Source organism: Nanorana parkeri, unplaced genomic scaffold, assembly GCF_000935625.1.
Source record: "Nanorana parkeri isolate BGI_ZX_2015 unplaced genomic scaffold, ASM93562v1 scaffold153, whole genome shotgun sequence".
In the NCBI taxonomy this organism is placed as follows: Eukaryota; Metazoa; Chordata; class Amphibia; order Anura; family Dicroglossidae; genus Nanorana; species Nanorana parkeri.
Window position 1 is genome coordinate 1,389,017 of NW_017306421.1, and position 14,245 is coordinate 1,403,261.

The following is a 14,245-nucleotide window of genomic DNA, read 5'->3' on the forward strand; positions in this document are numbered from 1 at the left end:
GGGACGCAGAAGCGATCTGGCGACAGGTAAGTCGCCAGGATCGCTTCTGTTGTAAAGCCGACAGTCGGCTCTACAAGTTTAAACAGACTCCTGGCGGCAAAAGTCGCCGGGAGTCTGTTTAAACAGCCCCGATGCTGGCGACGTACACTGTACGTCGTCAGTCACGAAGGGGTTAAAGAAGAAAAGTTATGTGTTGAAAAACTAAAGCAATGCTTTAAATGATAAGCTTTGTTTGCTTTCATCAAGCTCTTTATTGGCCAGCCACGGGTCACGCACATTTGGCCAAATCTTTTACCAAAGATGACTGGAGGTGAGAGATCTACCTGTTCTCCATAAGATTTTCCCTGTGTAAGGAGACATCACATTCACTAGCGCTAAGCTCGGGCGTGTTCGCAGCTCCATGTGCCGAGCCCGCCAGGAAGCTGACAGCGCCAATCACAGGCATTGAGACATTTCCTGATCTCTGCAGCTGCGGACCTGGAACATGTCTCAGTACCTGTGATTGGCGCTGCGCGCTGTCAGCTTCCTGGCGGGCTCGGCACGCCCGAGCCCATCACTAATCATCACTAGCTCATGAACTCCTTCCATTTCTAATCATCAAAAACAATGTTCATACTGTTCCCACAGCTTGTATGACCACTGTGCCAGTCCACCTGTTTACTGAATAGTAGAAGTGGAGCTAGGAGGTTGTGTCTTTGTGTTTCCTTTTGTTTAGTAGGTTTGTTTAAGTGGTGGTCATCTGGCTGTGGTCTAGCACTAAGCTCAGGTAACCCATTTAAATGCCGTTTGTTGTGCTAGGTGTATAAACTCCCCAGGTATGGTGTGAGGGAAGAGTGAGAAGTAATCTAACCCCAACAATATTTCTTACTGCCAAATGTTTGTCATCCATCAACCTGGCTGCCATTTAATCAATGAATGTAACCTGTATTCAAAATAAAGACTCACAATATCAAAGCAATCTTAACACGCTACTACAGATAATTTAACATCTGTGTTTACTTATTCCATTAAAATTTCTGTGGTGCACAAACTTCCCGGTTTTAATATGCCAGTCACAAATACCTTTTCCACCTCTTGTTCATTGCCAAGATGCTGCACCAGGTCGGCATACTTCTTCCAGTAGATGTGACAAAGAGGGTAACGTGAGAGGAATGCATCATAAGCTTTCCTACATGCCGCCAGGTTTTTCTGTGGAAGAAAATGAAAGACAACGACACTGACAACTACATATGCACTTTAGAGCAAGCAAAATGTTAGTCCAAATGTGTAATGACAACTAAGAGAATTAGGAGTGCACACAATACAAGTCTGAATAAAATAAACCAGTGCTAATGATGAATCAGGGACGAAGCTGGGATTAACAGACAATTTCTCCATACACGCAGGCCAATAAACCCATGCCTCTAGATACCATTGGATTATGCCTAGACTTTGGCAAGCATAAAGCAGTAAACACTATTTAGCCACATTTCCAAAAATCATCCAGCCAATTTCAACTAAATGTGTTCTGACATTCCTGGAAGATAAGTATCTACATAGTCCCGGAGCAATCATTTGATGTTGTTCTTGAATCTGTCCTTACACCCTGACAGGGAGAAGATGACTGGTTGCTAAGAGGAAAGCAGAAATCACCAGCACTCAGTAAATATCTTTAATGTCCATTTAATCAGACCAATCGTCATGAACAAAATAGCGACGTTTCGGGACCGCACAGGATCCCTTCATCAGGGCGACAATGTAACAAAAAAACGACAATGTAACGAACCTTGTTACATTGTCGCCCTGATGAAGGGATCCTGTGCGGTCCTGAAACGTCGCTATTTTGTACATGACAATTGACGATTGGTCCGATTAAATGGACATTAAAGATATTTACTGAGTGCTGGTGAATTCTGCTTTCCACTGATTGTTGCATGGTGCCACCCGTGATTGTCACTGCGAGCACCACTACAAGTACTTGGGCCGGGAGCGCTGTGAGGAGTGCAGCTGGACTTACTACTTTCTGGTTGCTAAGGGGAACACAAACCTCAGAAAACTTTACTGCAGGAGGCTAAAATCACAGCCAATATTACAGGCTTGCCCACATTAAATGGCTAATGATACCCTGTCAACAACAGCCTGGTGGTAAAAAATTATTAACAGAAAAGAATCTGACAAAAAGGTATGCAAAGGCAACACAAGGAAGAGACGGCATTAAAAAAAAAGGAGAAGAAGCAGCTATTAAGCCTTTACCTGATGTTCTGAATATGCTACCAGTTTAGTCCAAGCAATGAAATTGTACGGTTTCTCTAAAGCTGTTTTCCAGTAGGTGTTGAACTCAGGAGGCATGTTACATTCCACAACACAGGATTCCTCCTCCTCATCACTACCGGAACAGTCCTCCGTGGTCAGAACATCGCAGTCCATGGTGAGGAAATCAGACACGGAGGAATTCCCTGGAGGTAAAGGGCGACAACTTTACACTTATATTGTGCATTTCCATTATTAGGCACTGTGGTATGCAAATGGAAAAATACGCTAAATTTTCACAGCCACCTCCAGGGCTGCAGATGCTTGTCCATCCTCAGTAAGAGACAACTGGACAGCATAGAACATTTTCAGTCACTTTCAGTTAGTCTGTGTATCATGTGGAGTATAATAAACTTTTTTTAAATTTGACTTCCGTAAAACTTAAGGGTGTATTTATTAAACATTTGCATCCCAAGGAACATGCTGTACGTTATCCTGGCCTTCAGCTTGGTCGGCAAGACCTCTTGGGATCCCAAGGAACATGCTGTACATTATCCTGGCCTTCAGCTTGGTCAGCAAGACCTCTTGGGATCCCAAGGAACATGCTGTACATTATCCTGACCTTCAGCTTGGTCAGCAAGACCTCTTGGGATCCCAAGGAACATGCTGTACACCTTCAGCTTGGTCAGCAAGACCTCTTGGGATCCCAAGGAACATGCTGTACGTTATCCTGGCCTTCAGCTTGGTCAGCAAGACCTCTTGGGATGCCAAGGAACATGCTGTACATTATCCTGGCCTTCAGCTTGGTCAGCAAGACCTCTTGGGATCCCAAGGAACATGCTGTACATTATCCTGGCCTTCAGCTTGGTGAGCAAAACCTCTTGGGATCCCAAGGAACGTGCTGTACATTATCCTGGCCTTCAGCTTGGTCAGCAAGACCTCTTGGGATCCCAAGGAACATGCTGTACATTATCCTGGCCTTTTAGCTTGGTCAGCAAAGCCCCTTGAGATCCCACTAGGCAAAAGAGTCATCTAGCTATTAGCTGCCAATGTTCCTGTACTGTAATGGTTCAGATCCCTGGGAGGCAAGCCAGAGGTGTGACCTAAACTGCATCTTAATTTGAGAATACACCAAGGTTAAAAGACACCACAGGTACACATAGGATGTTATGCTGAGAACCTTCCAGAGCCTGCTATTAGTCATTATAACTTTATATTTTTAGATTGGTACAAGGTAGTCTTTACATAAACCAATGCTTCCTTATGCAAGAACGCTCTTCACATCTATATCTGCGTGGTTTCATATTCTCAGGATGCACAACTCCTTTATGTCACTGTGTGACATAAACAAAGGAGCTTACTGTGGCTGAGACTGCAATTGCAATGTCTCAGCAATCGGTTTTCTCAGAACATGAGATACCAGCAACAAGTAAACCTAACATGAGATAACTATGGGGGCTGCTGATCTTTATCTCTAGTTGTGTGACTTATGCTGATCCATTGGTTTCAATGCATTTTGGATCATTAGTCTGTAACAAGTAGGTTATGAGTTCTGACCTTACTTCCTGCATACTTGTTACAGACATACTTACTGCCTCCATGAATGCGCCTAAACCCCGGGTGTTAACTAAGTGTTTTTAAATTCTTTACTTTTTTTAACCGAATGTTATTTTTTTTGTGGGAAGAGAGCTGGTTAATGAGCAGACATAACATTATTATGGAAGGTTAGCTTTAGACTCCAAGGAGAAGAAATAAATACCCTTGTAGTGGGGTTCCCCCTGCACTGCAAGGGTTAAATACTAATTTTACCTAGGGTACCACTAAAAAGAACTTTACTTACCTTATCCCTCACTTCCCTTGGAGCCGATGTTCTATCGAGATGTCCAACTGCCGTCAGTGCGCCTGAGCAGTATCATGTTCTCAAATTTGCGATAGTGCACCTGCGTGGGCACAACCACTGATGCCAGTTGGAGAACTCGATGAGGATTGCGAGGCCGCACAGGCGCACTTACGGCAATTGGGGAGATCAACGAGGCTAGTAAACATGCCAGGGCTGGCACACTAGCGACATCTCGGCAAAATCTCCAACGGATGCGACGTTACGAGTTGGCAATCTTTACGAGTTGGCCATTTCGATAGAACACTGACACTCAACTCTTCTCCCTGACGCTCGAGGTTGTGAGTGGTCCCTTGGCATCCTCACCTATAATGCAGGGCTATAGACCCTGCATTGTACTTAATGATGCCAGTGTATGACCACTAGATGGGAACGCCTTAAAGAAGAGGCTTCAGGAACCGGTTGCACAATGTGGAGGGCGCTTGCCACAGTGAGGAATTAGATACATAAAAGTCAATTTTCCTGGCACACTGGACAAAAAAACAACCATTCAACCTAGATAGGCACCTTTGGCTCTCTAGCTGTGGTGTACCTACAAAGACCATCATGCATCTGTCTGCGGGAGTCAAGCCTGTGGCTGTCAGAAGTCTTGCAATGCCTCATGGAACTTGTAGTACAACAATATAATTAGTTCCGAGGTTGCCTACTCCTGATTGAACCCTTGCACTGCAGGGTAACCCCACTGCGAGGGTATATTTTTTTAATCTTCCCAGAATTCAGCTTTAGTTGTATGCACAGAGACGGCCGGCCATGGCGCAGTCCTATACAGCCAGTATAGAGAGCTGTGTGTGCAGCGTACTCTACCCCTTATTGGGCTCCCTACACATAAGGAGATGTCACATGACCCTCGTCATCTGCTCCTACAACCCATCACCCGGCTCGGCCCACAGAACATCTGAGACCCAGCAACACGGCGACCCGGACCCACACATATCCCATAATAAACACTGCGGAATGAAACCTGCAGAGCCTCCCGACGAAAAACTCCTCGGCGCCGCCATCTTGTCCCTCTACGTCATATGTCGGCGCCGTGTGTCAGAGACCCGGTGTAGTGGGGATGGAGGCTGAGAGGAGGGGTCTTTTCTTCATTCTCCCAATAGGAAAACGTGTGTTTTTTAGATCAGCCTATATAGGATCCCCTCATGGACACACTGCTCTCTATAATCCGGTGTTCTGGGGGGTTCACCCTTCAGTCTGTATTCATGTACTGCATTTATTTTGCTTTTTCAGGGCTATGCAGTGCACAGTAGATGTAATTTTGCTGTCATCTTTGCTTTTATTTTATTTTTCTGAAAGCATTTCCTTCTTTCATTTTTTATGGCCATGTTCACATCTGAGTGTTTTGTAGCTTGTAGAAAAATGCCCGTCACTTGAAGAAAGTACATAAGCCTGATTTTGGCATATTCTGTGCTACTTGGCCCTATAGACTGCAATAGAATTGCGCTTTAACTGCATTCTTGCACGTTTTTATGTACGTTTGTCAATTCACATCACAAGCTGCTCGTAAAAAAGGGCAACTTTATGTCTGAGCGTGCTGTGCACAAAACACGCTGACAATGCGGATATTCAATGTCGCTCGGGTGTAAATGAGGGCAAAATGGAAAAACACCATCCTCTATGGGCTTAGTTAGTCTGGGTTCTAGGAATGCACCGGTACCGGTTTTTCGGTATCGAGTACCGATATTTTTTTTCTGTACTCGCCGATACTGAATACCAATACTTGAAGTCCCATTAAGGAAGCCAGGCGTTGTGTGAAGACTTGCCACCCGGCTTCCCAATTAGCAAGGAAGCCGACTCCATGCTTCCTCGTCACCAGGTGGCGAGAAAGCATGGAGCTGGCTTTCTGGCCAATCAGGAAGCCGGGCGCCGTGTAATGACACGTTGGTTGGGAAGCTGGCTCCATGCTCCCTCGTCACCAGGTGATGAGGGAGCATGAAGTCGGCTTTCTGGCCAATCAGAAAGCCGGGTGTGTGCAATAACTTGCCATCCGGCTTCCCAACCAATCAGGAAGCCAGGGCAGTGAGTCATTACATGCTGCCTGGGTTCCTGATTGGCAGGGAAGCTGGCTCCATGCTCCCTTGTCACAGGTGACGAATGAGCATGGAGCCAGCCAGGCAACGTGTAATGACTCACTGCCCAGCTTCCTGATACCGGAAGCTCAAGTATCAGGCTAGGCATCGGAGCATTTGGGCGAGTACGAGTACCCACCCAAATACTCTGTACCGATACTCGTATTGGTGCATCCCGACTGGTTTCACATCTTTGCATTGCATGAACCAAAGTGTGTGCTTTGGAAAGAAGAATCACAGACACCCCAACAGTGAAGCAATACGCCTTTTATTGATGCTTGTTCACAATATTACAAAGCAAACGGAGTTTCAGCCTCACATGGGGTCCCTTCATCAGGCAAACTGATCGAATGCGGCCCCGAAACGTTGTTTGCTTTGCGATATTGTGAACATGCTTCAATAAAAGACGTATTGCTTCACTGTTGATGTGCCAGTGATGCTTCTTTTCATTGCTCCTAATGCGGCGCTATCCTCTTATCACTGCAGCACCCGGCGCTGATTCGTTTTTCACAGTCAGGATTGCAATGGGATATACATAACAAAGCGTGTGCTTTGAGGCGTGTTCACGGTAAGCATCAAAAACGTGTGATGCGCTTGAGATGCCATTACATGTCAGTGACACCTCAAACATGGCTAGTAAAACACAGCATGTTTGCAGCTGAAAATGCTGCATGAGCTACTTTGCCACATTTGTCATGCGTGTGGCAGCCCATCAAATGGGCTAACGTGCAGCAAAGTAGCTCTTGCATCATTTTCAGCTGCAAACATACTGCGTTAGCAAAGTAACTCAAAGCGCAAAGTGTTAACCGGTCTCAAAGCGTCAGTAAGCGCCAACATTTTTTTAGGGATCATAAAGTAGAACTGAAGCCAAAACCTTTTTTAGTTTTGGATAGAGTAAAGCTGGCCATGCACCTATAGATTATCTGCAGATTTTCTATGGTCAGATGGAAAAAGTGCAAGACTCCTCCATCTACGCTAAACTGTGCAGGTGGAGGAATCTCCCGCTGGGCCAGGCTTCAGTATCTTGCTAGTTGGCCCCGCAGGCTCTCAAAATACCTGAACAAGGCCTGCATCCAATGTAGGAATCGGTGGCACTTTTTCCATCTGACCATAGAAAATCTATAGGTCTATGGCCAGCTTTAGGGAGTGTTATGAAGCATGCCAGCTTTTTTTGCGTATATATCTCATTGGGGAGATTTCCCATTACTTCCTGTGTTATAGCCACAAAAGGAAGTGAGAGGAAATCCCTCCAAAGTGAGTGAAATCCTTGGTGGTCAGCAGGGTCACATGACCTACTGTCCCTATCTGAGTTTTCCCATCTATTCCTTTTCTGATGAATGCCCAAAATGTGGGATTTTCTTTCACCTTCAGTGATAACGGTCACCAGGATAAATAGAGAGGGTGAATCTCCCTTATGGGGACACGACATGTTTCGTCGACCTGCTATTCCCTTGACAACGTCCTGTGTGACGAAACGCGTGGTGGGGGGGCTATCTGACGTCACAGCATCACGTTGAATGAGGAAGTGAGCACTGAGGCTCATGAGATACCGGCTATTCCGCTTTTAAATGTGAGTTTTTATGTATGTTTTTTACCAATAAACGTTTAAAACTTACTGCACTTACTTATATGCGGTGAGTGTGCACTGCCTAGGGGGTGTATGTGTGACACTTGAAAGATCACTTACACACAATCACACTATATAAGGAATCGGAAGACGATTATTCACCCTTCAAGATTTTTTGTTACACATTGCACTCATAAAAAAGATTGTTGTGGTCATCAATGCTGGCCATAGATGGCTCACATTGTGGCCAGTTCCTTCTAAATTGTGAGTGGCCCTGACACTGTAAGGTTGATTTAAACATTTACAGAGCCTACTGGCTTTGAAATTACCTAAAGCTGATCAAAGTAATAGGAATCATCATTGTTTATTCCATATTTAATAATAATGAGACTTTGCTTTAATTTTTTGATTCCAAAGAATATTTTAAATAATAAAACAAATTGTATGGTCAAAAACAATGGGATGCTTAATCTAATATTTTATTGCACAACCTTTATAGGCAGCCGCTGCAAACAAGCAATTTTTGTAGCTCTTAATTAAACTTCTCCACCTGCCAACAGGTAGTTTGGGCCACTCTTCTTGAGCAGCCTGCTCTTAGCTGTTTCGGGTTTAAAGGGTGCCTTCTCCAGAATGCATGTGTCAGCTCTTTCCATAGATGTTCGATAGGATTCAGATTAGGGCTCATAGAAGGCCACTTCAGAATAGTCCAGTGTTGTGTTCTTAGTAATTCTTGGGTGCTTTTAGCTGTGTGCTTTTGGGTTACTATCCTGCTGAAGGACCCTGTACCTGCAACAGAGGCAAAGCTTTCTGATATTGGGCAGTGTGTTTCTCTCCAGAATGCCTTGATAGTCTTGAGTTTTTATTGTGCACTGCACAGATTGAAATCACCCTGTGCCAGATACAGCAGAACAGCACCTAAATATAACTGAGCCTCCTCCATGTTTCACAGTAGGTACAGTGTTCTTTTCTTTGAAAGCTTTACTTTTTTAATCTGAGACTATACAACTCCAATTCTGAAAGAGTCGGTATGCTGTGTAAAATCTACATAAAAACAATGCAAATCTTATACACCCATATTTTATTCACAATAGAAAACATATCAAATGTTTAAAATGAGAAAAGTTACCATTTTAAGAAAGAAAGAAAGTAATTTTGAGATTGATGGCAGCAACATATTTAAAAAAAACGTTGGGACAGGGCCATGTTTACCACTTTGCACCCTACCCTCTACTTTTAATAACACTCTAAACATCTGGGAACTGAGACCCGTTGCTGGAGTTTTGGGAGAGGACAATTCTTCTATTCTTGCCTGATATAAGATTCTAACTGCCCAACAGTTCTGGGTCTTTGTCGTATTTTTTGTTTCAAGATGCTGGACTGCAGGCAGGCCAGCTAAGCACCCGGACTCTTCTACTACGAAGCCTTGCGATTGTCATCGATGCAGTATGCAGATTAGCATTGTCCTGCTGAAATATGCAAGGCCTTCCCTAAAAAAAAAGACATTGTCTGAATGTAAGAATACATGTAGGCTTGTAGGAGATGTAGGCTTTTGCACGTCGGAAGGTCCCTCTCCTCTTTAGTCTCTAGGACACGGAGCCCACGGTTGCCAAAAAAAGGGTCAAATTTCGATTCGTCTGACCACAGTACGGTTTTCCACTTTGCAACAGACCTTTTTAAATTAGCTTCTTTGGCCCAGAGAAGAGGGAGGCATTTCTGGGTCATGTTCAGATATGGCTTCTTTTTTTGCATGATAGAGCTTTAACTGGCATTTTTGGATGGCCCGGTGAGCTGTGTCAACAGTGATTTTTGGAAGTATTCCTGAGCCCATGCAGTAATGTCCATCACAGAATCATGCCTGTTTTTAATGCAGTGCCGTCTGAGGGCCCGAAGATCACGGCATCCATATTGTGTTTCAGCCTTGTCCCTTGCACACAGAGATTTCTCCAGATTCTCTCAATCTTTTGATGATATTATGTACTGTACTCTCTCCTTTGCCTTCTCAGGTAGAGTGACTACTTTTCATAATTTAATAGGCTGATTACAAGATTGAAGACCTATGTAATACTAATTACAAAAACAGTCTGAAATATCTCCATGATCCAATTATTTATAGGCTTTTCTAGGTGTGCCAACAAATCTGTCCGGGCCATTTTAGAATATCTTTGTAGAATAAGCAATAATATTAAATAACGTAAGACACTGCTACACCTACACACCTCTGCCACCTAGCAGCTACATGTCACATTTTAGCGTGCAGCTGGTGTGAACCCAGCCTATTTCAATTTTGCTTTTATTCTGGCTTCCAAGATCGCTGAGTCGGAGTTCTGATACAAATACATGAGAAGGTCTGTGAACACTTTAGATTAATTGGATGGGACATCCTGAGGGCATCATTTACATATGCTTGTGAGGACCTGCCTATAATTTGGATGTCCTATGTGAAAGGACTTTGTAATTATTCAAAGATGAGCAGAACCAGTGGTTGGCACAGTACTGCCAGTAGTGTCCATGGGTTTTTTCTGTTCACTGGAATACATTACACATTATCTATCAAACTGTGCAAGCAAACACTTTGTGTATCCTGTATATTTCTGATACAGGATTGCAATCACAGGCTTCTGGCAAATCAAATCTTTATTGTTCTCTTACAGAATGGATATTTGTGGTATATGTGTTAATGACCTATCTATGCAAGGTTAAAGTTCAATTGAAGTTTACAGTAAAATCAGCTTAATACAGACCATGACAAGTTTGTTGGAGCACTTGTATCTCATTGAAACATTGCTTCATTACTCCTGAAAAGCAAATGTCCCATGTATACATGCATGTCTTTGGTATGTCATTGAGTAATCCAAAGAAAGTGTGAAAAGTAGGGATGCACCGATACCGATATTGGTGCCAATACTGAACATTTGGACAAGGAATCATACTCGCCCAAATGCTCTGATACTTACCCGGATACTGGAACTTATGGTCAGAGGGAATCCCTTTGACCAGCAATGCCGCGAGGGAGCAAAAAGCCAGCTTCCCAGCCAATTAGGAAGCTGGCTTTACACTGCGGGGCAGTGGTGCCCGGCTTCCTGATTGATCAGGAAGCCAGGCTGCCCTGCAGTGTCGCGAGGGAGCGTGAAGCCAGCTTCTTGATTACCTACGCTACCTCAGGATGCTGGTAAAAGAACTCGATATCGGCGAGTACCGAAAAAAAAAAAATCAGTACTCAAAAACGTAAAACTGGTATCGGTGCATCCCTAGTAAAAAAAAAAAAAAAAAGAAAGGTTAATTGTTGCTTATTCTACACAGATATTCTAAAATGAACTGGACAGATTTGTTGGTTCCCCAGTCAGAGAAAGTAAACCAGAGTTGTCCGAGGAGATAAAAGAAAATTATAGACCAGCATGTCAAAAAGGTAAAGGCTATACGCCAATCTCCAAGCAGTCTATGTTCCTGTGACTACAATCGCAAATATTATTAAGTAATATAAAAGGTCCACAGGAGTGTAGCCAACCTCCCTGGATATGGCCACAAGTGGAAACAAAAATTCAACCCTAGATTGAACAAAAGGATAGTGTGGATGGTAGGCAAAAAAAAACAAGGAAAACTTACAAAGTGATACAAGCTGAACTCCAAGGTCAAGGTACACCATTTTCTGGTTAGACCATCTGTCACTTTTTGAGTGACAGTGGGCACAAAGGAAGGCTTTGTTCTTGAAAGAAAAAAAACATAAAAAAAAGCCGGGCTGGGATTTCCTAAAATGCATATTGACCAGCCACAATGCTTCTGGGTGAATGTCCTTTGGATAGATGAAACAAAGACTGGAGCTTTTGGGCACGTCACATCAGCATTACGTTTACAGACAAAAAAAAATTAAAACTTTCAAAGAAAAGAACACTGTGTACCTACAGTGAAGCATGGAGGAGGCTTGGTTATGTTTTGGGGCTACTTTGCTGTGTCTAGCACAGGATAACATGAATCTGTGAAGGACACAATGAACTCTGAAGACAGTCAAGGAATTGTTAGAAGACTCTGCCTCAGTCACAGGTCCTCCAACTGGATAAAGACTAAACGCATAGCATAAACAGCTAACAAAATACTGCACTACTCCGGGAGTAGGGATCCTTAGTACTCCAGCTGTGGTGAAATTCTATGATATCCCATCATGGCTCTGCCTTAAGTAATCATGCCTATGGCTGTCAGAGTCTTGCAATGCCTCATAGGGTTTGTAGTTCACCACATCTAGAGTGCCGAGGTTCCCTAGCCCTGGACCATTCTAAAGTTGCCTTCTAGGAGTCCTGATTTGAATCCTTTCAAACATCTGCGGTGCTTAAAAATGGAAAGGCACCATTCATACCTGAAACAGCTGGAGCCGTTTGCCCAATAAAAGTAGGCCAAACTACCTGTTGGCAGGTGCAGAAGTCTCATAGAAAGTTACAGCAATCACTTGTTTACAGCGATTACTCAAATATTTTGTTAGACCATATTTAGAAGCAAAGGTCTCATCATTTTTATCCATTCCATTTTTATTTTATTATTTAAACTATTCTGTTGAATCAAAAAGCAAGCTTTAAGTTTTACTAAATATGTAATAAACAAGGATAGAATCCAGTTGCTTTGGTCAGTTTCAAGTAATTACAGAGAAATTGATGAGTTCTGCTTTTTTTGTGGAAGTATACAAACAAATTTGTCTAGTTCTGCACATTCCAGATGCATCAAAAATAGGTGTACAAAGTCATACAGATTGTTTTCTTTAGGAGGCAGCCACAGCCTGAGAAAAAAAACCTGTCCCTTGTCAGCATGCAGCAGAGTGGGACCCTTGTTCTCAAGCTTTCTAAAACCCTTGAGACTTTAATTTTAAATCTCATTCACAAACAAGGTCACTTATTTTATAATAAGGATCCTAAGTCTGGTGTGTTGAGAATTGAGCCTATTGACCACAACTACCTTAGTACCAGGAGCTCTACTGTGAATACTGATGCAGTTATGGGTTTCTTATCTGTTCATGACCAGACAACTTAGGGAGACTTGTAACAGTATCTGCACTACAAACATACACACATTATTCAAACACTTCTGCAACACAGTGGAATGACACTGGTTCATTATTCAGAGAGGAGGTATGTGATACAGAAAGCTGCCAAACTGAAATAATTGAAGAAACAGTTGTATCACTCAAACTGTCTAAACAAAGGGTCAACTATGCCAATCAGAGTTTGGGGGGGGATGAGTGGCCAGTGGAAGTAGAACAGGCCCAGGTGTTGGGGAGAACACACTATCCATCACAGGGTTATTCACGAAAAGATGAAGAGTTTGGAGAAGGCACAATCTAGGACAGGGATAGGCAACCTCGGCACTCCAGCTGTTGTGGAAATACAAGTCCCACGAGGCACTGCAAGACTGTCAGCCACAGGCATGACTCCCCACAGGCAGATGCATTATGGGATTTGTAGTTTTACCACAGCTGGGGTGCCAAGGTTGCCTACCCCTGATCTAGGACAACATGGCTGAATGGGAAAGTGGAGAATTTTTCCAAATCAGGTATTTTGGCCTAGATTGTTCACTTCGCCAAACCCTTTTCTCCCCTTTGTGAATAACCCTGTCAGTGTTCAGTAAAACGTACGTAGAACCTGTGGTCAGTGAAAGATGGAACAATGCCCCATTGTCAGTGTGGTGAATTATGCCCCATTGTCAGTGTGGTGAATTATGCCCCATCATTGCGTCAGAGGGATGAAAAGTGCCCCAAGGACCAGTTAAAGGCACATACTCACTCTGTGAGACCCACTGGGCTAGGTAGTGTGATAGGGGTGTGAAAGAGAACACCAACTGAACATAATTACAAATCCTTTATCAGGTATTTAGATATATGCCTGGAGTTCTGCTTTAATCTCACCCTAAGAGCACTGCACTAATAAACTGTAATGGCCTTATTCAATGAAGGGTGGAAACCCATAGCAGTCACTTAAAATGCAGAATTTACTGATATGTCAGCAAAGTAAATTGTGAGTCATTACAATTAAAAGCAATCCTCGTTGTTGCCCCCCTTCCTCCACACTTAAAAGTATCTCTATTAAGAGAATATGGAGGCTGCCATTGACCACTTTTTCTGAAAATGCTAGTTGTGGCAAAGTCATTTTGATACTTTCCGAGGCACTAACTTCCCTCTTTTAATCTGTATGCTTGTTCTGGGCCAGTTATTCAAAGTATTGAAGACAGAAAGCCAGTCAACTAGTATTCTGGAATGGAGGTAAGCAGTAGCAGTCCCTGCATTTATCAGTACAGATTTTCTACAAAACTCAGCTGTGAACTGGAAAAGGCTCACGGTGCACTGCTTCTGTTATTCTTCTAAGGGTGGCCAGGGACAAGCTTTGTGTTAGGCAGAAGAACTTGATCGGGTGCTCAGGGAGAGGCTTGAAATAGGTGCCTCTACTTCACACAGAACTTGAGTGTCACTAGACCCAGGTAAGGTCTAAAATTTTAAAACATTCTTCA

The 14,245-nt window shown here is 43.4% G+C and overlaps 1 protein-coding gene across 1 annotated transcript in view; it reads right to left on the reverse strand.

Moving 5' to 3' along the window:
- LOC108785243 (pre-mRNA-processing factor 39-like) overlaps positions 1-5,152 on the reverse strand; it is a 32,684-nt gene extending 27,532 nt beyond the window's left edge. The window contains exons 1-3 of the mRNA XM_018554287.1: positions 5,088-5,152; positions 2,233-2,435; positions 1,063-1,188 (exon numbers count right to left, since the gene is read on the reverse strand). Coding sequence (XP_018409789.1) covers positions 1,063-1,188; positions 2,233-2,435; positions 5,088-5,127 — 369 coding nt within the window. The 5' untranslated portion in view covers positions 5,128-5,152. The remainder of the gene's footprint in view (positions 1-1,062; positions 1,189-2,232; positions 2,436-5,087) is intronic.
- Positions 5,153-14,245: the final 9,093 nt, after the last annotated feature.